The sequence below is a fragment of the Sorex fumeus genome, unplaced genomic scaffold (assembly GCF_029834395.1).
Source record: "Sorex fumeus unplaced genomic scaffold, SorFum_2.1 ptg000169l, whole genome shotgun sequence".
In the NCBI taxonomy this organism is placed as follows: domain Eukaryota; kingdom Metazoa; phylum Chordata; class Mammalia; order Eulipotyphla; family Soricidae; genus Sorex; species Sorex fumeus.
Genome location: NW_026606226.1, coordinates 5,603,370 through 5,626,452, shown reverse-complemented (window position 1 = coordinate 5,626,452; position 23,083 = coordinate 5,603,370). Strand labels below are relative to the sequence as shown.

General features: G+C 45.9%; 1 protein-coding gene across 1 annotated transcript in view; it reads left to right on the top strand.

Annotated features, from left to right (window-relative positions):
* The first annotated feature begins 17,696 nt into the window (after nucleotides 1-17,696).
* The window catches only part of NCAM1 (neural cell adhesion molecule 1), a 315,767-nt gene continuing 310,380 nt past the window's right edge, over nucleotides 17,697-23,083 (top strand). The window contains exon 1 of the mRNA XM_056107686.1: nucleotides 17,697-18,137. Within this exon, the coding sequence (XP_055963661.1) occupies nucleotides 18,086-18,137 (52 nt within the window). The 5' untranslated portion in view covers nucleotides 17,697-18,085. The remainder of the gene's footprint in view (nucleotides 18,138-23,083) is intronic.

Below are 23,083 nucleotides of genomic sequence, written 5' to 3'. Positions count from 1 at the left end.
TCTCATTTAAACCAATGAGTAGAGGTATCGAGCTTATTTTCTTCCTGAACATGCTCTTAACTAGCCTCTATCTCATAAATTACATTTAAAACTGCCACTGTCACTGTCCTCCCGCTGTTCATTGATTTGCTCGAGCGGGCCCAGTAGCATCATGAGACTTGTTGTTACTTTGTTTGGCATATTGAATACGTCACAGGTAGTTTGCCAGGCTTTGTTTGGCATGTGAGCGAGATACTCTCAGTAGCTTGCCAGGCTCTCCGAGAGGGGCGGAGGAATCAAAGGTGGAGGAATTGAACTCGGGTCGGCCTGGTTGGCCACGTGCAAGGCAAATGCCCTACCTGCTGTGCTATCACTCCAGCTAGTCACACATGCTAGGGGAAAAGGCAGCTCAGATAGAGAAGGGAGCACCAAATAAAGGGTGATAGGAGGATCCGCCCAAGATAGGAGAAGCATGCTTAAAGTAGACTATAGACCGAACATGATTGCCACTCAATGCCTCTTTTGCAAACCACAACACTCAAAAGGAGAGAGAGAACAAAAGGGAATGCCTTGCCACAGAGGCAGGGTGGGACGGCGGGAGGGTTACTGGGATTTGTGGTGGTGGGAAATGGGCACTGGTGGAGGGATGGGTATTTGATCATTGTATAATTGAAACCCAAGCACAAAATTTGTAAGTCTACAACTGTACCTCATGGTGTTTCAGTAATAAAAATAAAAAAAAATATAGAATGGTCTGATTTAAAAATGGTCTTTCTTATTTTAATACATTTTAAGTAAATTATGAATGATGTAAAGAAAGATTATGTAGGATGAACGACTGTGAGTGAGTATAAACTGCTGTTCATAGCTTAAAGGGCACCTAAACTCCAGCCTGGCACATACTAAGTGCTCAGTTAGTATTTGTTGAATGTCAAGCTACTGATACACAGGAAACACATTCGTTCTACTATCTACACAAATGCAGAATAACAACAGTCCCTAGGGTAGAGCATGATGGTTATTTTACAAGATTAAAAGATAAGAATATTTCAAAATTGAAAAATCCTTGTTGTCTGTTTAGAATACAGAGCATAAATGTATATTTATGTCAAAACATGCTTATCTTTATAATTCTGAATTGTAAATTGTTGCAACACATGTCTATGATAACATGAGTCAGATGAATTTGGGAGATGGGAGCTCAGAAATGCAGTCACGACCAGCTAAGAACCACTGTAAACAGCTAAACAGGTGACATTTCCATCAAACTCAAACAAGCCCTTTGATGTTGGCACATCTCGGAGAAGCTAGCAGGGGAGAACAGTCTAGTCATGTCACTTCGATGGGTGAAAGTGGTTTAGCCATGTTTACCCAGGTGGTAGGCCATATTGCCATGCAGTTGCATCATTTTGCAATCTTGGGACTGAAATCCATAAGCAATTTCAGAATGTAGACTTTTCTCCCTAACCTGAGGAAGAGCAGAAAGGGATGTGTGTGTGCATATGTGTGTGTGTGTGTGTGTGTGTGTGTTGTTCATGCATCAAAATGTGGGTGGTCTGGCAATGCTCTTCTATGATATTTGAGAACTAATTTTAAGGAACTAAGCCCCTCAGTGACTGAGCATGATGCTATTAGACAAACAATATGTGATGTTCCCTGATACAGTGCATAATGATCTTTCTTATGAGTCAACATTGAAGAGGATGAGGTTTTGAATATTGAATCCTAAATTCTTAGAAGAATTGTCATCCTAGCACAGTTCTGCCGGTAGTGTATCTCTATGGGGAGCAGAAGAGACTTTTCTTTCCTCCAAAATTTGGCTTTCATGTGCATACTTATCATTTAAAAATCTACAGCTAACTGCTAGGCTGCTTTTGAAGAAACAGGTGGAAATCAACACCAGTTCCCATTTTCTACATTGAAAATGGAAGGGAAGATACCAAGGAAAGTTGCTTTTTTCTTGCATTCAGAAACTTCATAGGATAAATTATGGACATAAATGGGATATTACATAATAGGTCTTTGAACTATATCTAAGTTATTAAGGTCCTATAAGATCTCATGATAGCAGGGCCTTGCTTCTTTGTGTATCCTATAAATGCCTATAAACCGGGCAGGCAAATCAGAACTGTACCCCAAAAGATCTCAATATTCGCTTATATTCATGTCTATTTCAAGAATAAATTGTATTACTTCCTGATTTTGACCCGCCTTTTGCTGTGACTTCTAACTCTCTGGATTTATGGGGTTTTCCCCCAAGTTCCTTAGAAAGTAGCTCACCTTCCCCACTAGTGGTGAGTTTGGTGCAGTGGAGAAGAGTGTATTTGAGCTCTGGAGTCTGAGAGAGTTACTAGAATATTCTCTAAGCAGTTCCAGTTCTCTTTCTAGGCATGGTAATTCCCAGCTAATTGCTTCTGTGACAGGAGGCACATCCCTCGTGTCGAAGAAATCAAAGTATAAGTGAGGGGAACATGCTGGAAAGTGTCAGGTTCTAAGCTTTGCTTCACCACTTTTGACTTTTTCTTCTGCTTCCCAGAATCATGAAACAGAGAGCTGGAGCCACCTTCAGTTGGGGTCCCCTACAGAAGTCACTGAAAGTTGGGGGACAGTGGTTACCCCTGTGAAACCCCACTTATCCTGACTGGGAGTAGACTAGACAGACCTGGACAGGGAATCTTGAACAACATGGAATTTTTCTGACCACCTTTGAAAGTCACATAAGGATAGAATATGAGTACGTGGCCCAGCATCTGGCCTGGAAAGTGTCTATAACATTGTTCATTTCATTCACCTTCTTCCACAACCTATTAGGAGTTAGGGTGTACTTTATTTGCTACCTAGACAGCCAAGCACGTTTTCTAGAATACAGAAGGAGCCTGAATCAATAAATGAAAATATAGAAATGTATGCCCTTAAAGAGTGACTAATTTCAAATATCATTTCATAATAATTTTGAAATACAAACATTCCTTTCACCCCAAGGACATTTTTATCAGGTTTTCCAAGGCAAGGTTTTATAGTCTCTGAGTCTTGGCCATTGATGGGATTACACGGCGCCAGGGGGTCAGTTGGTGGGTGTGACCCCCGCCTACTGGAATTTGGAGGATCTGGGTGGAGGATGCTCAGCCCCCATCCGAGTAGGCTTAGAGATCTCAGCCCCGGGACCCGCGTGCCTTTGTTCCCCTGCCAGTACCTTCATGTGTGCGGAGAGTGGTCTCAGCATGGTGGTGGCTGGTTCTGGAGGTCTTCGGCTGCCAGAGCCCTGGTCGGGGTGGGGAGGAAAACTCAACCTGCCCATCTTATCATCTCATTCCTACTTTGGACAAACTGGCAAGCTACCAAATGTAACCTGCCCACATGGCAGAGTCTGGCAAACTCCCCGTGGCGTACCCAATATGCCAAATACCAGTAACAATGAAGGGTCTCATTCTCCTAACTCTGAAAGAGCCTTGAATATGGCACTTTTTCAAAAATCTCAGGGCTAGGACAAAGGAGACGTTACTGGGGCCTGCTCGAGGCAATCAATGAATAACAGGATGGTCGTGATCGTTCCAAGGCAGGGCTAGGCAAGAATGAGGAGAAAAAGAGAACCCATAGTCAAGATTCTGATTCTGCTTCAGCCCTTAGCTAGCCCTAGTGACCTAGGATGGCCCTGAGCAGAGGTAGCAGTGGACCCAGTGCTCTCTGCATCATCTAGATCTCTTTCGGGAGCACTGACTTCTGCTCTGAACATCACATCTGAGAGGGACATTCAGGCACATGTGACAGTTGGGGGTGGGGGTGGGGTTCATGAAAGAGAGGGCAGCCCCAGAGTTGGATCAAGGCACTAAGAGGTTGGGAAGTTGTTTGTGCTATTGAGAGATTAGCTAAATGGAGAAACTACTTGTGTTCTCTGTCCTTTATTGAAGAGAGTAAATAAAAATGTTACCATCAGATACAGCAGATACAGCAAAGTTTGTGCTGTGACACGCAGACAGGCCACTTGCTTTGGTTTTCATGATGGGCCGCACACAGTGATGGGGTTCAGGGCTTACTCCTGGATCTGGGGGTCACTCAGGAATCATTCCTCGCAGGGCTTGGGGGACCATATACAGTGCCAGTGCCCTATGCCCTACCAACCATCCTATCTCTTTGTCACCAGAATAAAAGTCTATTTTAAACAGCTGGGACTTTCCTTTTCACTTGGTTTAGAATTTTTTTTTTCTTTTTGGGCCACACCCGGCAATGCTCAGTGGTTACTCCTGGCTCTGTACTCAGGAATTACTCCTGGAAATGCTGGGGGAACCATATGGGATGCTGGGGGATTGAACCCGGGTTGGTCGCGTGCAAGGTAAACACCCTACCTGCTGTACTATCGCTCTGGCCCCAGGTTTAGAAATCTTAAGGGGAAAGAAACTTTGAAGTTAGGAAAGAGAGAGAAAATCATGAATATGAGGTGATTGGAGCTTTAGGAGACACTGCAGAAACAAGCTTCTGATGGGAAGAAGAGAAAGCCACGGAGAAAGAAGAGTTTAAAACTGCAGAGTCAGGGACCCTCACTGACCTTGGCAAGACGCATCTGGGGGCTGCCACACCAGACCTGGAGGAGGAACTAGGAGGCCGCTGCAGAGATGGGCTTGGTGCCAGAGCACTTGGGCCTCCCTGACAAAAACAAGATGAAAATGGAGAAAACGGGATCTTCTTTGTTAAGCAAAGCCCAAAGGATCCAAACCAAGACAAGACTGGTTTCAGAGGCAGCTCTGAGGGAGAGACAGAGGCTGTCTATAAGGCGATTTGGAGATCATGATCTCCACTGGACATGTAGTTCTTTGAGCAATTCCCCCAGGGTGGAGAAGTAACTGTCAACATATTCAACATAAGAAATCCATGAAGCTGTCATTGACAGCACCGATTTCTTAATTCCACAATAGGTAGTGATCACCCATTATGTCAGGCAACAAGTGAGGTGCCGCTGATAGGGAAATTAGAATAAAAGTCTGTCTCAGAGATGTCACAGGCTGGTGGGGAGATAGATCTGTTTCAAAATGGATTTTTGGATGGCAGTGCATGAGCGCAAGAGATTCTAAAAGTCTCTGGGAATAGCCCCTAGGCAAAAACCAGGGGACTGGGATTATACTTGCATTCCACACCAGGTATGCTAAGGGCCAGAATCCAGTCATGGGGTCTAGGAAGAATTCCCAGGCCAGAGTCCCAGGATGAAGCGAGCCTGTCTTGGTTTGTCTATCAACCCATTCTCCCCACAAACACTGGGTGACGCATACAGTGGGGCAAGGATGTGAGGAAGACCAGCAAGGGTCTGACACACACCAACCCTGGCACTAACGGTGGCTGTGTGTCATGTTTCTGCCCTGCCTGACTGGAGAGGCAGATTCTCCCCCTCTCCACTGCTCCTTTGCTGATGCAAGGATAGATGGTGGGGTGGGTGGGGGGGAGTCTCCTGTTCAGGAACATGCTTTGCTTGCTTAACAGTTCTGGCTGATGCAACAGGGAATTTCTCTCCTGGAGTCTGGCTGGAATGAGCGCCTTGTCTCTGGGAAGTTCCCAGGGGCTCTTGGCTCTGTGGAGATTAGGGCACCTTAATTTAGAGGATTCAAGATTAGAAAAAAAAAAAACTGCCCAGTGCACACAAGGCCCTAATTCTCCGTGCTGACTTCGAACTCAGAGGACCTGGGGACGCTGCAGAGCCAGCAACACCATCCTCTCAGGCACTGGAGAATCAAGACATTTCGTGAAGCCTGTCTTAAGCGATGCAGTATAGTAGCTGTAACTAGGAGGGAAACAGTTGGGTGCTTTTTTCCGAGGGGCAATGTCTAAACTGAATGTTTGTCATCTTGTCCCCTTCCCTCATTCTCGGAGATATTTGGAAGAAAGGTAGAACCAGAGGGCCCATAACCTAGATGGGCACCTCAGTGCCCCCTGGGGGTCCAGATGAGCTTAGAAGAATCCAAACTGGTAACAGTTCTGTCTATGAAGTTCACTTCATTGGTGACAGCTTTGCTGCTGGGTGATCATTTAGTGTGTGACTTCTTGGTAGTACAACCATGCAACCTATAAAGGATTTGTAGGAGGCGAGGATTAAATTCGAAAAGTAAAGGCAGAGGAGGCGAGGATTAAATTCGAAAAGTAAAGGCAGGTAATAGGGGAAGCATGAAGGGAAGTATTTCTTGCCTCTTCCCCTGAGTACTGAAGCAAATACATCACCAAAGCATCAGTTGTCAACAAATACTACTGGGAGTATTCTGGAAAGGCAGTGAAGTCCCACCTTACATCTCAGAATGAGACTAATTTCTGCTAAAAAAAAAAAAAAAAAGAAAGTCCTTGAGAGTTGCAGTCGGTGCCCTGTTTAGTCCCTAGATGTCTCGCAGGAGCTCAAAGAAGGAATGAGTAAGGCGCTTATTGTTAGATCTAACATATTATCAGGAACTCATTTTGAGCTCCAAAAGTGTGAATTTGCTCTTGTCAAGGATACTAATGAGTTTCATAGCCCCAGATCTGGAGGGCATGGGCCCGTGCCTGTACCACGTGGTTCTCGGCAGACCTGCAGATCACAGGCATAGCTTTCCTTCCTCTGCCTGCTGTCCCCTAGGCCTGAGCCCCGCCTCTCCCGGATGGCACCTGCCCCCAGTGCCCGCTCACAGTCTCCCTTTGTTCCGCTCTGCCTGCAGGAACTCAAAATAATGATGCTTCTCAGCACCAGGACCTTCTCTTGCTCTCTTCTCTCTCCACGTACTTGGCTCCGTGATTCCACCCTTTCCCCACCTTCCAATATCATCAATGCTGATGACTCCAAAACTCACCTCTCCAGCTTGTTGCTCTCGCCTGACGTTCATACTATTAGCTCTAACTTGGCATCTCTGCTTGGATGTCTCACAGGTAGATGTAAAGCTGTCCAAAACTGATCTCATGATTTCCTCCCCCCTCCAGACAAATCCTCTGGGCATCTTGCCTTCTTCCTCTTTCTTCCAGTCACCAGCAAGCCTGGTCAATTTGAATCCCATTTTTGTCCATCTCCTGCCACTCGCTCTCTGTCTACACTGTCCCTTCCCTGGACTCTGCAGTGCTTTCTCACTGACCTTCCCATCTCTGCTCCTGACTCCCTGCAAGTTGTTCTCTGCACGGCAGTGGAGTAGTTATTAAAACACGTAAAACACCTCAATTCCTTCTGCTGTTTGAAAAATCCTCCAGGGGCTTTCATGATCTTTGAATAAAACACATATTCCAATTCCTTTTGAAAAACTTTAAGCGGAAATTACATAGGATCCAAAGATACTGCTTCTGGGCATTTAGCTGAAGGGTATGAAAATGTTAATTAAAATAGGTAATTTGCATCGCATTTCCACAGTAGCATTCTTCACAATAGAAAATTCATGGAATCAACATAACTGCCCATCACAGATGACTAGATTAAGAAGCTGTGGAATGAAATATTACTCTGCTGTTAAAAAGATGAAATTGTGTCCTTTGGAGAAAATGTATGAAATCTGAAGTTTTAATGTTAAGTGAAATAAGTAAGAAAGTGAAAGCCAATTACAGGGTGATTGTACTCCCATGTTGCATATGAATTTTACGGAAATTCATATGCAACGGAAGAACTACAGAGAATGGAGAGATGGTACAGTGGGTAGGAGTTTTCCCTGCACACATCCAACCAGAATTTGTTTGATCCACAGAACTACAGATGGTTTCCTGATCACTTCCCAGTGTGATCCCTGAGTGCAGAGTCAGGAGTCAGCCTGAGCACCTCTGGGTGTAGCCCCCCACAAAACATACAACTAAGCAAAAAACTTATTATAAAAGTAACTCTTAGACTTGGGGAAGAAAACCATGGAACCATGGTGGTTATGGAAGGAAAGGAGACAGTGTGTTGGCAGTGGGGAGCTCTTTTTCTGTGGGATGGGACTGGAATCTGGTTATAGGAGTAAATGATAATTATACATACAGAGGTGTGATGGTACCCCCGCTGAAAAATTGTAATATTGTTAGCCAATGATGTCACTGTCACTGTCACTGTTCTCTCATTGTTCATCGATTTGCTCGAGTGAGCCCAGTAACGTCTCCATCGTGAGACTTGTTGTTACTGTGTTTGGCATATCGAATATGTCACAGGTGGCTTGCCAGGCTCTGCCATGTGGGTGAGATACTCTCGGTAGCTTGCCGGGCTCTCTGAGAGGGGCGGAAGAATCGAACTCGGGTCGGCCATGTTGGCTACGTGCAAGGCAAATGCCCTACCCACTGTGCTATGGCTCAAGCCCAGCCAATGATGAATTAATAAAAAATTAAAATTAAGGGGCTGGAGCGATAGCACAGTGGGTAGGGTGTTTGCCTTGCATGCAGCTGACCCGGGTTCAATTCCCAGCATCCCATATGGTCCCCCGAGCACCACCAGGAGTAATTCCTGAGTGCATGAGCCAGGAATAACCCCTGTGCATTGCTGGGTGTAACCCAAAAAGAAAAAAAATTAAAATTAAAAAAGATAACTAAAGTGTTAGTCTTGGGGGCTGGGAAGATAGCTCAGTGGTCAGGAACCCAAGTTTGAACCCCAGAACCACCTCATGAGCTTTACTAGAAATAACCCTGGAGGCTCCCAAGCACTGCCAGGTGGGCCTGCTGGTATCTGGAACTTCAGGGAACAAACAGCTATTTATCCACGGACCCTCACATTGAACTACATGGTCTGGTTAGCCATGTATTATCAGGGGTGGCCCTCAAAACCCCTAAACTTGGAAACTGCCCCAAAGGAAAAATGGTGTGGCCCTCCATATCAATCTAGATGGTTCACAATTTCAGATTAGGTTGCACTTCATTTCTTTTGCATTTCTTTGGGGAAGGAAGGTTTCAGCCATGCCTGGTGGTACACTGGAGTGACTCCCAGCAGTGCCCACGTCAAAGCCATGGAGGGTCCATCAGAAGAGTAAGTCCCATTTGTAAGCTGTTGGTTTATTTTGCAACACCAGGAATTGAATCCCGGGTTTTATACATGCAAGACAATTGTTCTACCGTTCAGCTACAGATCAAGTTTATTATAGTGAATATTTGCTAATGAAATAAAATTCTTTTGGTGGATGGGGTGGGGAGGAGGGCAGTGACCTGGCTCAGAGTCCTGGAGCACATGCTTTGTATGCTGGAGTCCCAGGTTTGATTCACAATACCACATGGTCCCCTAGTGGATGTCATCCTAAGCACAAAGTTAGGAGTAGCTTTCCCCCACCCCTGACACCTCTCACCCATCCAACCCTCCATGTGCTACTGGGTGTGGCCCTCAAACTAAGCCCAAACAATTTTTTTTCTTTCCAAGTGAAAAAGAATAAGAAACTATAAAATAAGAAATCTTCAAGATGACTCATGTATATTGCATCTCCCCTGTTCCTCTTTGTTCTTCCAACCCTGGTCCCTCTGCCACTCTATTGTCACTATCCTCCCATTGGTCATCAATTTGCTTGAGCGGGCCCAGTAACATCTCCATTGTGAGACTTGTTGTTACTATGTTTGGCATATCGAATACGTCACGGGGAGCTTTCCAGGCTTTGCCGTGTGGGCAAAATACTCACGGTAGCTTCCGAGAGGGGTGGAGGAATCGAACCTGGGTCGGGTGGGTTGGCCACACGCAAGGCAAATGCCCTACCCACTGTGCTATTGCTCCAGTCTATTCTCCAGAATTATCCAGGTCTTCTGACATCCAGGTCATTGCCTGGTCATGCACCTCCACTCCCTCCACTCCCTCCTTGTGGCTGGGCATGTCATATTCTTTAAAAAAAATTTTTTTTTCATTAGTGAATCACCAAGAGGTACAGTAAAAGACTTACAAACTTTCATACTTGCATTTCAGTCATACAATGATCGAGTACCTATCCCTACACCAGTACCCATTTTCTACAACCAATGATTCCCGCATCCTTCCCATCACCCCCAATCCACTCACCCCCATCCCACCCCCCTCTGTGGCAGGGCATTCCCTTTCATTCTCTCTCTCTCCCTTGGGGTGTTGTGGTTTGCAATAGAGGCATTGAGTGGCCATTGTGTTCAATCTGTTGTCTACATTCGGCATGCATCTCCCAACCCAAGCAGATCCTCCAAACACCCTTTACTTGGTGGTCCCTTCTCTATCTGAGCTGTCTTCCCCCCAGCATGTGAGGCCAACTTCCAAGCCATGGGGCAAACCTCCTGGTCCTTATCTCTATTATTTTTTTTTTAATTTTTATTAGTGAAACACCATGAGGTACAGTTGTAGACTTACAAATTTTTGTGCTTGGATTTCAATTATACAATGATCAAATACTCATCCCTCCACCAGTGCCCATCTTCCACCACCACGGGTCCCAGTATCCCTCCCACCCCCCATCCCCCCATCCTACCCTGCCTCTGTGGCAGGGCATTCCCTTTTGTTTTCTCTCTCCTTTTGGGTGTTGTGGTTTGCAAAAGAGGCATTGAGTGGCAATCATGTTTGGTCTATAGTCTACTTTCAGCATGCTTCTCCCATCCTGGGAGGATCCTCTCAACACCATTTATTTGGTGCTCCCTTCTCTATCTGAGTTCCTTTTCCCCCTAGCATGTGTAGCTGGCCTCCAAGCCATGGAGCAAAATTCCTGGTACTAATCTTGGCCATTCTTGGGTGTTAGTATCCTATTTTGTTACTTTATGTTCCTCAGATGAATCCAATATTTCTATGTCTATCCCTCTCTTTCTGACTTATTTAGCTATTATTCTTGGGTGTTAGTCTTCTAGTCTGTTACTTTATATTCCAACAAAAGGGCATGCCATATTCTTTAGGTTGCAAGGTACTGTCACCTTTACAGAGAACCAGACTTGGTCTAAAATAGGTCTCGACTATTGTCTTTATCAAAAAATCTTACTTCTTTCAGGACTTTAATCATGGTTTTTAATTATTTTTAGTCTCTTTGTTCAGTTGTTTATCTTACAATCCTGTAAGCATTTTTTTAAATTCTCAACTGCTAACACAGTCTTGCACGTGACAGGCATTCATTGTAAGCCTGTTGGGTGAAATCATGGGAGCCAGCACAAAGTCATCAAAATTTACATCATTTTCCCTAATGTTCACAAGAATTTTGAAAGATAAATATAGTGCCAATCCCATTTTATGACCAAGAAAAAAGGGGCTTACAAAGGATGAAATAATTTGCCTAAATCCACAGAGATGGAGAGGCTGGGATTAGAATTTGAATTGTCAAGTTCTAGGACCTGCATGCTCATCTACTTCAGTTCATTACCCAGAGATGGGTAGAAGGGGTTATAAGAGTGATAAAGTAAGTTATCATGGTTTAACTTCAGCTCAGTCTTATTTTGTGACTTATGGGATCTTGACATGGGGTTTGTGGCTCCTTTTTTTCCAACCTGTTTTACAGGGTGTTTTTCAAACACCAAATAGGGTTGAGTTAAGTTCATTGCCAATAACTCATTAAGCCATCTTTCCTCTGTAAAGATGCTTCCCAAAGCTGGCCACCCACACTGCTTCTTAGATTGCAATCATCCCTCTTTTTTCATTTCTATGTTGAAAATAAAAAATAACCCAAACTGGAAATTTGTAATAGTTTTCTATGACTTGGTTTCCTATAGTCCTGAATTGAGATGTTTAAAATATTTATCTGCAAGATGTCAGCATGCTCCATTATCAGCCCTCCAAAGAGTTTTATACAGATTAGAAAGTGGTATCCCCTGTCTTCATGAAAATATCAATGACATTTTTCTTTAAAAATAGAAAAATGCATCCCGAAATTTCTATGAATTCTCAAAGGTCTCTGAACGACCAACACAATCTTTCAAGAGAACAAAGTGGAAAGTCTTACACTTACCAATTTCAAAACATCTACAAAGTGACAGTAATTAAAACAACGTGGTATGGCATCAATGCAGATTATAGACCAATGTGATAGAACAGAGCTCAGAAATTCTTTCTCATATATACAGTCAAATGATTTTTGTCAGGAATTCTAAGAATACTCAATGGGGAGAGGACAAACTTTTCAACAAATGCTCATAGGAAAATTAGATGTCCACATCAATAAAAAGAAGTATAATCCTTACTTTGACATGAGGTAAAGGTACTCAAAATGTTCAAAAACATAAACACAAAAGCTAAAGATATACAATTTAGAAGAAAATATAGGAAGAAGCTTCAAGACATTGTATTTGGCAATGATTTCTAGGATATGAAATCAAAAGGACAAACCAAAAAAGGAAATAATTAGAGCTTTATCAAAACTAAAACTTGTGTATCAAATGACACTATCAACAGAATGAAAAGTTAATATAAGAATGGAAGAAAATATTTGTGACTCATGTGTAAGAGATCATATTCAGATTATAGAGAAAAGCTCAAAAACAAAGATAAATAACACAATTTTTAAAAATACGAAGGATTTAAATACACACTTTCCCAAAGATATACAAATGCCTCATAAGCACATAAAAATTTTCAACATCCTGGATACCATAAAAATTAAAACAAAACCCATAATGAGAGACCACTTTACGTACATCAAAAAGGCTATTATCAGAAAAAAAGGAAAGCAAAAAAGGAAAGGGAAGGAAGGACTAAGTGAGGAAAGAAGGAAGCTGCTTACAAAGAGGGGGAGATACTGGATACTTCAGCACTTTGGGCATTGCTGGTGAGAATATAAAATGGTATAGCTTTTGCGAGAAAACATAATTCCTCAAAAAATTAAAGTGTAGATTTACTGCATTATTCTGCAATTCCACATTTGGGTAAATGGCCAAAGAGAAATGAAAGCAGAGATTGAAACAGATATTTATTTACCCGAAAGGTAAAAGGAACCCAAATGTCAACTGATAGATGAATGGATTTTTTAAAAATATGTAGTATATACATACAATGGAAAATTGTTATATATACTACAATTTGGAAAAACCCTGAAAATAGTGAGTTGAAGTAAGACAGTCCCAAAAGAACAAATGTGTGATTCTTTTTGCATGTTGTAACTAGAACATTCTAGTTCATTCTTTCTAGAGACAGAAAGTAGATTGGTAGTTACGAGCACCTCAGAGAAAGTAGGGAGGGGATATTGTTTAATGTGTACAGAGTTTCTGTTGGGAAAATTAATAAGTCCTGGTGGTGGCTCGTGATGATGGTAGCACAACAATATGAATATATTTAATGACACAAAACTATACAAGCAAATATGGCATCTCGCCGCACGGCAAAGCCTGGCAAGCTACCTATGACGTATTCAATATGCCAAAAACAGTAACAACAAATCTCACAATTTGTTATTGGTGCCCACTCAACCAAATCGATGAACAACAGGAAGACAGTGCTACCAATGCTATTTGCCACAATTAAAAAGTAAGCAGTTGGGGCTGGATTGACAGCACAGCGGGTAGGGCGTTTGTCTTGCCCCTGAACGACCTGGGTTCGATTCCCAGCATCCTATATGGTCCCCCGAGCCCACCAAGAGTAATTACTGATTGCATGAACCAGAAGTAATCCCTGTGCATCTCTCTGTGTGACCCAAAAAGCAAAAAAAAAAAAAAAAAAAGTAAGCAGTTGACTATTGACTGTTGTGACTTGGCTAACGTGGTGCTAAATTGCTCAGATGCCCTTTGGGGAGAGGGAGACTTACTCTGAGTTTGTTGGAGTTGCCCTCTGTTCTCAGCCTCCAGAGCTGTCCTCCATGAAGACAGTTGCTTCCCGGAGATCACATCCCTCTGCTAGGTCCTCCTCACTCCAGTGACTGGTCTTGCAAGAATGTTCCAAGCAGCCGCATTTCTCCTGAAAGTGCAGCCTTGCTGTGTGGGTATCACAGTTGAATTGCTCTTTGCAACCTGTCTGCTTTCTTTCCGCCAAGGTGTTGCTGTTGAAAGTCCTACTTAATACACTTCCTGCACAAACACACACACACCATGGCAACGGAACCCCTTCTTTGAGTCTCCCATCTGCCTGAAAAATCTGTGATGACCACAACATAAATATCTAATGAGTGGGATTTAAAAGGCATTCCTTGAAGTTTAGCAGTGCATAGCCCGCACAAAACAGCAGTGGGTCTGGGTTACTTAGTTGAAGAGTCGAAATACTTGTTGAATGAATGAAAGGCACTTTGATTTCTTCTTCGGCTTCAAACTCCAACCTTCCAGAAGGCTCCAAAATCACGCTATTTTACTTTTGGAAATATTTCTCAAATGTGTGCTTCTGTGGGCTTCTATGCCTTCACAGAGGGTCTCATGCCAGAACTGTTAGGTGGGTGGGTGGGAGGACTGGGTGGTCTCCTTGCTGCTGCAGCATTTGGGGCTCATTCTCTACTTTACTAAGTAAACACCCACTTGTCTCAAAAGCACAGTCCTAGGGGGCTCTTTCCTAATCTTTTGTGCCCTGAATGTTCACAAGATGTTCCCATTAAACTCTGTACACACTCACAAGATGCCACAGAGCGAGGGCTGGGAAAGAACCCCAGTTTTGTCTCATGGCAACGTGAGGTTCAAGGAGCGTCTGAAATGCAGAACTCATGTCAGCCTGTCAAGAAGAGCTCTGAGGAACCGGAGACCATGGATGGCTCCTGCTCAGGATGATGGAGCCACAGAGCGTTGTCTGGAATGATCCATGGCAGAATTCACGGATGAGTCAATCAGAGCCCAGCAGTCACCCAAGGCAGGGAGGGGCTAGAAAGAGAAAGAGAGAGAAAAAAAACATTCAGTCATGCTGAAGTGAGATAGGATTTCCACACCTGCCTCCATTGGAAAGCTAAAAATAGGGACAATTTGGGGAGAGAAATAGTGAGAAATACTTTAATCAACTGACAAGGGCTATAAGGAGGAAGGTTTGCAAAAACGGGTGTGTCTCTCTCTCCTGGTAAAATTAGAAACAGAAACTTTTATTTTGGGTATCCCAACCTTCCCTTTCTTTTCAGGCTTCATCTCTCCTTCTTCCTATTGATTAAAACCTCTTGTTTTAGGAAAGAGTTGACAACTCATTGAAAAGAGTTTATGAAGTTTAGTGTGACAATTGTATGTCAGCAGAGCCCATGTCTAAAGCCCAAGATGCTTAAACATGGCAATTTTAAAAACACTGATTTTATTTTTTTTTTTTTGCTGATTAGGGAGATAGTACAGAGGCTAAGACACTTACCTTGCAAATGGGACTCATAGCTCCTACAAGCCCCATTATGGTATATGGTCCCCCATTATGGTATATGGTCCCCTGATCCCTGCAAGAAATGATCCCTAAGCACAGGAATAATGTGTCTTGGGCACTGCTGGGTGCCGCCCCAAACAGATCAACAACGACTTGTTTTTTCCAATTGGCCATGTTTGGCACTATTCAGAGGTCTGAGGCCACTCACATGGATGCTTGCCTTGGGGAGACCTGGGGTGAGGGCATCAGCATCACATCATAGGTGTGGGTGGGGAGGAGGGTAATGAGGTGCTGGGTGCGGAGGGGCACAGTACTCAGATGAACCCGGGTCCTACACACTCACAAGAATGAAACACATGCTCAGCCACATGACCACTCTCCAGTTCCAACCACAGGAGAATAAGGAGGAAGAGGAGGAGGAGGAAGAGGAGGAGGAGGAGGACGAGGAGGAGGAGGAGGAGGAAGAAGAGGAGGAGGAGGAGCCCAAAACACTTTTCTACAATTTTACACTTCAACGTACCTAGTACTGGGCTAAACTGTGATTTTTCAGCGAATATCCAAAGGCGTTGCAAAAAGCATCAACTCTATTATCAAACTTTGGAAACAACTGAAATGGCCAAATTACAGCACAAAATATTTTAGATGTGTTTTTAACAGTCAGAGAAATGGTCACACTGGTACTGCCCCCTTAGGCTCATCTTGATTTTTCTTAAGTTCCAAGGGAAGCCTCCTGCCTATCTGTTTCACTCACCCAAAGCTGTTGGCTTTTCTGACAAGAGCAGCCAATTAAACTAGCCGCCACAACAAGCTCAGGTTGCTCTGTGCTGGTTTTGTAGCACCTGGAGCTTCCCAGGCCGGCACCCGTACATTCTGGATTCTAAAGGTGGGTGCCTCTGGATAGAGAAGCTGCTGAAGCCTCCCCTGCTCCAAGACCAGGGCAAGTCCCCCTAAAATGACCACCACCTGTCCATGAATCATCACATACTTGCCTGTCCCATACACTGATGTAGTTTTAATTTTGATGTGTTTCTTAGACTTGACAAGGTGGAATTTGGGGGGAGGTCCAAGAACACTCAGAAAACATCTTCTGGAGGGGGCCGAGCAACAGTACAGCAGGTGGGGTGCTTGCCTTGCATTCAGCTGACCTAGGTTCCATCATCCACATCACATCTGGTCCCCAGAGCCCCCCAGGAGTGGCCCCTTACCAGTGACCCCAGGAGTAAGCTCTGAGCACAGCTGCGTGTGGCCCCCAAACAAAACAAACGAAGAAAGCATCTTCTGGAAATGAGTGGTAATTGCTTCTCAGGTTTGATGCTTGTGGCATTTTGGGGAAGGCTTTTAGGAGGTCTCTGCTTTTAGATTGCTGGAAACCTGTACCAGAAGATTGAGGAAGGGGAATTGTCCAGATTCGAATTGCTCCTGCATCACGTTGATTTTAAAAATCAAGTGCAAAACAAAACTGAAATCTGTATCTCTGGAATCAGGATTTGGGAATCAGGATATTTAGTTCTTTTTATTCTTCCGTGTGTTTTAAGAAAACTTATTTGGAATGGATCTGAGGCTGTAATTTCAAAAGTAACTAAAAGATGTGTGTGGGGGGGGGGCGGGTGAAGTATTTTTAGAGGTCTTCAAGGGTCATAGGCCATAGGTGATGGGGGGAGGCAATAGCAGATTGATCATGGAGATGAGGGTGGCTGGTGGGGAGCAGGAAAAAATGGTTTTTACAGACTCAGCAACGGAGAACCTGCTGTTTAAAGAAAAGGGGGTGTGTGGTAATGGGGGAGTGCAGTGAGAGTTGGGAGTCTGTAAGATGCCTTCCTCTGCAGTGTCCCTGGTATTAGTTAGGCTAAGAGCTGACTCCAGCATTGGAAGTCTTAGAGCTCCTGATTCTTCTTTATCTCTTGTTGCTTAAACACTCGAGCTTGCTCAGGTGCTGATACATGTTTATTCTCAACCTGCCTGGTCACTCTTTTCTGATTAAAATACAGCTGGCTATTAATTCACACCCTTGGTGTGAGTGCCTTGGTGTTTTCTACATTAATAACTTTCAACAGGGAGGTGTGTGTTCTTGTGAGAAAATATTTCCAATGTAACAGCGTTGTGGTCTTTACCAAAAGAGCGTGGATTTCTGCATTTATAAACAAGAAAAATATTTTGCTTCAGAAGTTATTTCAGAATATGCCTTCTAAAAACCTCTGTACTGTCCTCTCACTTATGTTGTTTCTTACCTTCTCCCTCCCCACCCCCAGCCCTCCCAGAGATGTTGCAAGGAGCAAACTTCATGGCAGGTATAACCCAAACAAGACAAAAAAAAAATTCAACTCCCCACAAAAGCAATCCCCATAATAAACCCTCCAAATCTCTTAATTTCCGGCACTTAATTAAAAAAAAAAAAAGTCATAGGCTTTTCTTGTGTTTCAAGGATCCAAATGAAGATGCAATAACTTCGAAAAGCTAGCCAAACCTAAGGGCTTCTTTTTCTCATTGGTGAGGTATTAAAACGCCCAGGCGGGCCGGCGGAGGCCTAGGGCAGAAGTGTGCAAAGAAATCCCAGCTCTGCCTGGAAGGCTGCGTGTGAAAGAGCCCGACTCCTGCGGCAGCTCCAGGCCGCGTTTTGCTGGCGGCCGCATCTGCCTCCCCTGTCTCTCTTACCTCCTTGATGTTCGGCACTATTTGTGGCCGGCGTGGTGGAAGGACACAGTGAGGTTCTCACCCGCGCCCCCCGCCCCCGCTCGCATCCCCAGCTCCATCAAAGCGGGCCCGGGCCAGCGCAAGGATCTCCGAGTTGCGACTGTGCTGAGGCTGGGACTGTCACTCATTCTCCGATCCGCGCGTGAACGCAGCTCGGCGGCCGCTGGCAGGAAACAATTCTGCAAAAATAATCATACTCAGCCTGGCAATTGTCTGCCCCTAGGTCTGTTGCTCTGCCGCCGTCCACGCTCGCTGCAAGGGGGGAGGCACAGAATTTGCCGCGGCACGAACATCCCTCCCAGCCAGCAGATTACAATGCTGCCAACTAAGGATCTCATCTGGACTTTGTTTTTCCTGGGAACTGCAGGTACATTTGCAAAAGAAAAAGAAAATTATTCTGATTCTCGATTTGATCTCCTACCCTGCCCCCCTCCCCGACCCCACGCCCCGGAGCATACTGTTAATTTGGGGGTGCTTGGCAAAGGGGGGTTATTGTCGTTGAACTGAGGAAGGAGCGCATCGCCCTGGCTGCCCGGCTGAACCCCGCGCGCCCTCGCGAGCTGCGCTGGACCCGGGCTACCCCTCCGTGCCGTGAGCGCCGGGCGCCCCTCCAGCGCGCCCGCCCTCCCCACTTTGTGTGCCCACGGCGCTGGGAGCGGAGCCACCCGGTCCCGGGGACGCGGTGGCCGCGCCGGTGACGGGTAGCGCGCCTTCCCCGAGGCGGGGGATGCCGTGGCTCAGTGGGACCGCCCGTCCAGGGTGGAATTCCGCGGGGGAAGGGTCTTGTCATCCCCGGTCCTGGGAAGAGTGAACAATAAGGCCAGGACAGCCACCCCTCCTCGTTATTTCCCCCGGTCGAATAAAGTGGGGCTCTCCGCCTTTGCGCCCCCACCCGCTCCGGATAACGGTTTGCAAAAACGGGAGAGAATCGGGGGGCCGACTCTCGGGGATGGGGGGCTGTCTGGCCCGGTTGTCCGCCCCCCACCCCCCTCACCCCGGGTCGACATGACGTTAGTTTTTCATTTGCCAAATTGCTGCTGAGTTGCAAAGGCTGCTCCCGGGCCGGAGCACGGAGGGATGGGAGGGTCGTGCGCGGCGTTTTGACAGGAGGAAGTGCGGAGGGGCGGAGGGCGAGGAGGGCGTGAACGGGGCCGCCGGGTGTGTGCGCGCGCGTGTGTGCGCGCGTGTGCCTGCACACGCACCGCCAGCCCCGCGTTGCACGGGGCGAGGGAAGAATGGCAGGTAGTCGCCCCAAGCCCCTCGCCCCCCGTCTCCTTTCTTTGGGCGAGGTTCAAGCTCCTCGCAAAGTGCGAACAATAGGGAGCTGGGAGGGAGACGGGAGCGACGCCGCCGCGTGCGGCTGGGGCTGTGCCGCCGCCCAGAGCGATCTGGGCTGGAGCGTGCTCCGTTTTTTATTTTATTTTTTGCTGTTTTTTTTTTTTTGCTTCCCCCTCCCTCCCCCCGGAGTCTCTCCAGCCGGGCCTCCCGGGGAGATTCTGTCCGTGTCCACACCCGCCGCGCCAGCCGCTCCCCCCACTCTCCCCACCCTCCATCCTCCGACCCCACTCTAGGGTTTGCGTTTCGGCGCTGATGCAGGGCAAGGGGGGTAAAGAAAGAGGGCTGGGACCGCAGAGAGCTGGGTGGGGTGGGCGAACATTCTGCGCGGGGGGCGTGTGCCGGGAAGCGCCCGAGGGAAAGCCGTGCGTCGCGATCGCCGTTGCCAGGTGTCATCGGAGCCACCCGAGAGAGCCGGGCCTGGGTGGGGGAGCGCGCAGGGCGGGCCGGGGCAGCGGCAGCGCGCCCCCTCCCCAGGCGGCACGAGGGCGGCGCTGGCCGCTGCCCCCAGCCAACTCGGGGGCCCTCCCCTGGCGACCAATCAGAGCGAGGCTGGCTGGGCGGGAAGCCGCGAGAGGCTTTTATTGCGGCGCGGGTGGCGGCACGGAGCTGCCTGGACAGTGTCCCGGGGTTCCAGCCTAACGGTCTCGCTCCCCCCGCGCCGCCCGGAGGAACCCCGCCCCGCGGCCGGTCCCCGCGCCGGACCCCACCCCCAGTTTCCGAGGAAATAAAATGGAGTCTAGGTGGGCACCCGGAGGTCTCCTGGGTCCTGTGTGCCCATGCTGACGCCCCCCCTCGCGTCTCTTTCATGGCGACTTGGAGCGTCCCTCCGGCACAGCTGCGAGTCGCCGGGTCCCAGCCCGGGCGCTGCGCCCCCGAGGGCGCCGGGGATGGGCGCACCGGCGCGCGTGCGCTGACCAGTCGGCCGCGGGCCGGAGGGTGGGGGGCGAGGCCGGGGGCGGGGCCGTAGCGGGGGGCGGTGGGGCAGGAGGCCCGGGAGGGGATCAGCCCCTTTTTGCTGGTCGCCGGCGCTCCCAGCCACCACCTGGCTGGGGGCCGTCCTGGCCATGCCTTCCTTCTTGCTACGTGCCTTTGGGTCCCGGCGGCGCCACCGATCCGTGCGTGTGTGTGTGTGTGTGTGTGTGTGTGTGTGTGTGTAGTGTGTAGGATGTGTGTGTGTGTGTGTGTGTGTGTGTGTAGTGTGTAGGATGTGTGTGTGTGTGTGTGTGTGTGTGTGTGTGTGTGTGTGTGTGCGTGTGCGTCTGGACCCCGTATCCTTTAGGTGGGGGCGCGACAAAGGAGACCTGATCTTGGAGGAATCGCCCTACCATCCTTTGCATGCGCGGCCGGTGCTGCTGGGTGTAGCTGGTGTTTGGATCCCCAGGGGGTGGAGATGAGGCGTAGGAGCTCAAGGAATCCCAGAATGGGATGTTGGTGAATGCCCAGGCAAAGAAAGGGGTGGGAGGAGGGCGCCTTCCGACGCGGCTGTGCCTGGAAGAAAAGCGCCGCCCTGCCTAGACCTGGTATCGTAGGGCTAGGAAGGAGGCAGAACGTGAAATCCACACAAGGCTGCTTAACAAAAGGAGTTGAATGCTTTTTTCCAAAATGAGACAATCCTCTCCCCCACCCCACCCCCAGGAAAGTGTCGTTTCTGCCCTCATTATGAAAAGTCAAGGAATTCAAACCAAAGGGTCATCATGCAAAAATTTTCCCCAATTAAATGGAAAAGGGTTGGTCTCAAATATTATATCATTATCAGGGACAATGGTAGTTCAATCTCTGCTCCATTTGGTGTCTGTGAAAATTTCAGCTAGAAGGCGTTCTAGCCTGTTCAAGAATCTGCTTGACTGGCCCTCTCGGTGTCCTCTGTACTTAGTGTAAAGCTGTGAGGCTTACATAGAAAATTTGGATGTATTCTAAAAGCAATATTGAATGTTTTGGGGAAAAGTTACTTGATTGATCTGGAATGGTTAAGTCATATATCCTGTGTTTGGTCACTTTTACAGTTCTCTGCCAAGTTAACTTGCAAGAATTAAAGAGTGGATAAGACTTTTTTCTAATGATAAACCCAGATTATGAACAAAGAACACCCGCAATTGCCAAAACCTAGCTAGGACATAACAAAGTGTTATATAATACTCTTCCCTAAAGGACCTAGGATGCGTTTCAGCAGTTTGCTGAGTACAGTTACAGTGAACTGTATATTTTTTTCCCATTGGTTTTTCATTTTAAGACAAGAAATGTACTTTTCCAAACAAAATAAAACTTGAAGTAAAGCCATAGTTAATAAGGTTGAAAAACTTCCATGGCTCCTTCCCTAAACCAAAAAGTCCCATTTTCTTTCAACAAATATTAGCATATTTTAAAATATGAAAAATAATGTTGAATTTATTTAAAATTCAACAAAGTTAATAATAGAGAATAGAATCCAGACATTGTGGAAGGGTGGTCTATTATCCTTTATTTCCCTTCCCCCTCTATCATTCTTTTAATATTTTTGTGTTATTTCCAAAGCAGAGATCCCAAAGATCTGCCAGTAGGTCCATTTTTCTCATTAATCTAAAGCATACGCTTTGTAAAAGTCAGTTTTCCAAGATACACCGACTTGTCCCCAACAGACTGAACTTGATCATTTCTTTTTTTGATACCTTTACCCGATATCTGTTTTTAAAAGATCGTACCAGAAAATAGCAGGACATATCCTTGTTCCAAAAAGAAGGTTCTTCTAAGTCTCTGCTAATTCATTAAACAAAGAGTTTCTTCATTTAATTTGACTTGGAGGAGGTGTGTTCATTTCAGAATTAAGGTGATAGTTGTTTCATCTCCCCAGACTCCAAAAGTTATGATATTTAAGTGTACCCTTGGCAAGAGCTATGGATACTTACTCAAGACAGCAGTGATTAGGAAAAATTAGTTCTATGGAAATTCCTCCGATCTAAGACTTTTGCATAGTGCCTCTCTTTAGGAAACATGTACTATTAATTGACTTCAATAGATAAGTAATACGTAACTTAATAAAAAGTAATCTATGTCTATATTTTCCTGTCACACAGAACATCTTAATTGCCTTTCAAAATAAATAGCACCATTTTGTCATTTGAAACTAATCTTTACCAAAACAGATGTTTTTGTCTGCTGTAGAACTCAGTTTCTTGAATTATAAACAACATCTTGTAAACTTTATACTGCTTGAAATATGGACTTGGGAATTCCTGATCCAACCACTTAATTTTTTAGAAGGCTATAAAGCCTCTAAGTGAGATTAGTTTGATGAATTCTGTATTTCCGTCTTCAGTGTTCCAACTGTGGCTGTTCTCCAGACGGAAAGTGACTTCAATGCCACTGGCAGGCCTCCAAAGATATTTTACAGACAGTCTTTCCTGTCTTCGTGCAACATAAGTGATTGACTACCTGTTGCCAAAGAAGGGCTTGAACTTTCCCTGCTGATCCTTAGTTTGAGGTGATGGGGAACAGAATCAACAGGGGGAGGACGGGAGAAGGGGCAGGAAGGACACACCTGCTGCTGTCATTCTTCTGGGGATAGTTTGTCTGGGAGGAGACAAAGGCATTGAAAAAGACTCCCTGGGTTGTGTAAGTATTGAGGCAGATGTTTTATGGTGTCAAGATAAATAGTTTACTGTACCTTCCATAATTGATCTTTCTTCAGTTTAGTGATCTAATAAATGTATAGGTTAAAGAACATCTGGAACTTAAAAAGAAATGACAGCCAATTACAAATTGTCTTTCACTGGTCTTAAAACTGGCTTTCACGTTAAGCAAAATGGGAAATATTCATCAAACAGATATGTGATAGCCCGGTGTGTTTAAATTTAAACAGAAATGACCAAAGTTAAGCTTCCTTTTGTTTAAAAGGAATCAATAAGAACAATATTCAGAAGGGAATTTTATGCGCCTCAAAGTAGTCCATATTGTAAGAGATGATCTCTTGGGAAAAATGAAAATGCCCACAGAGCTCCA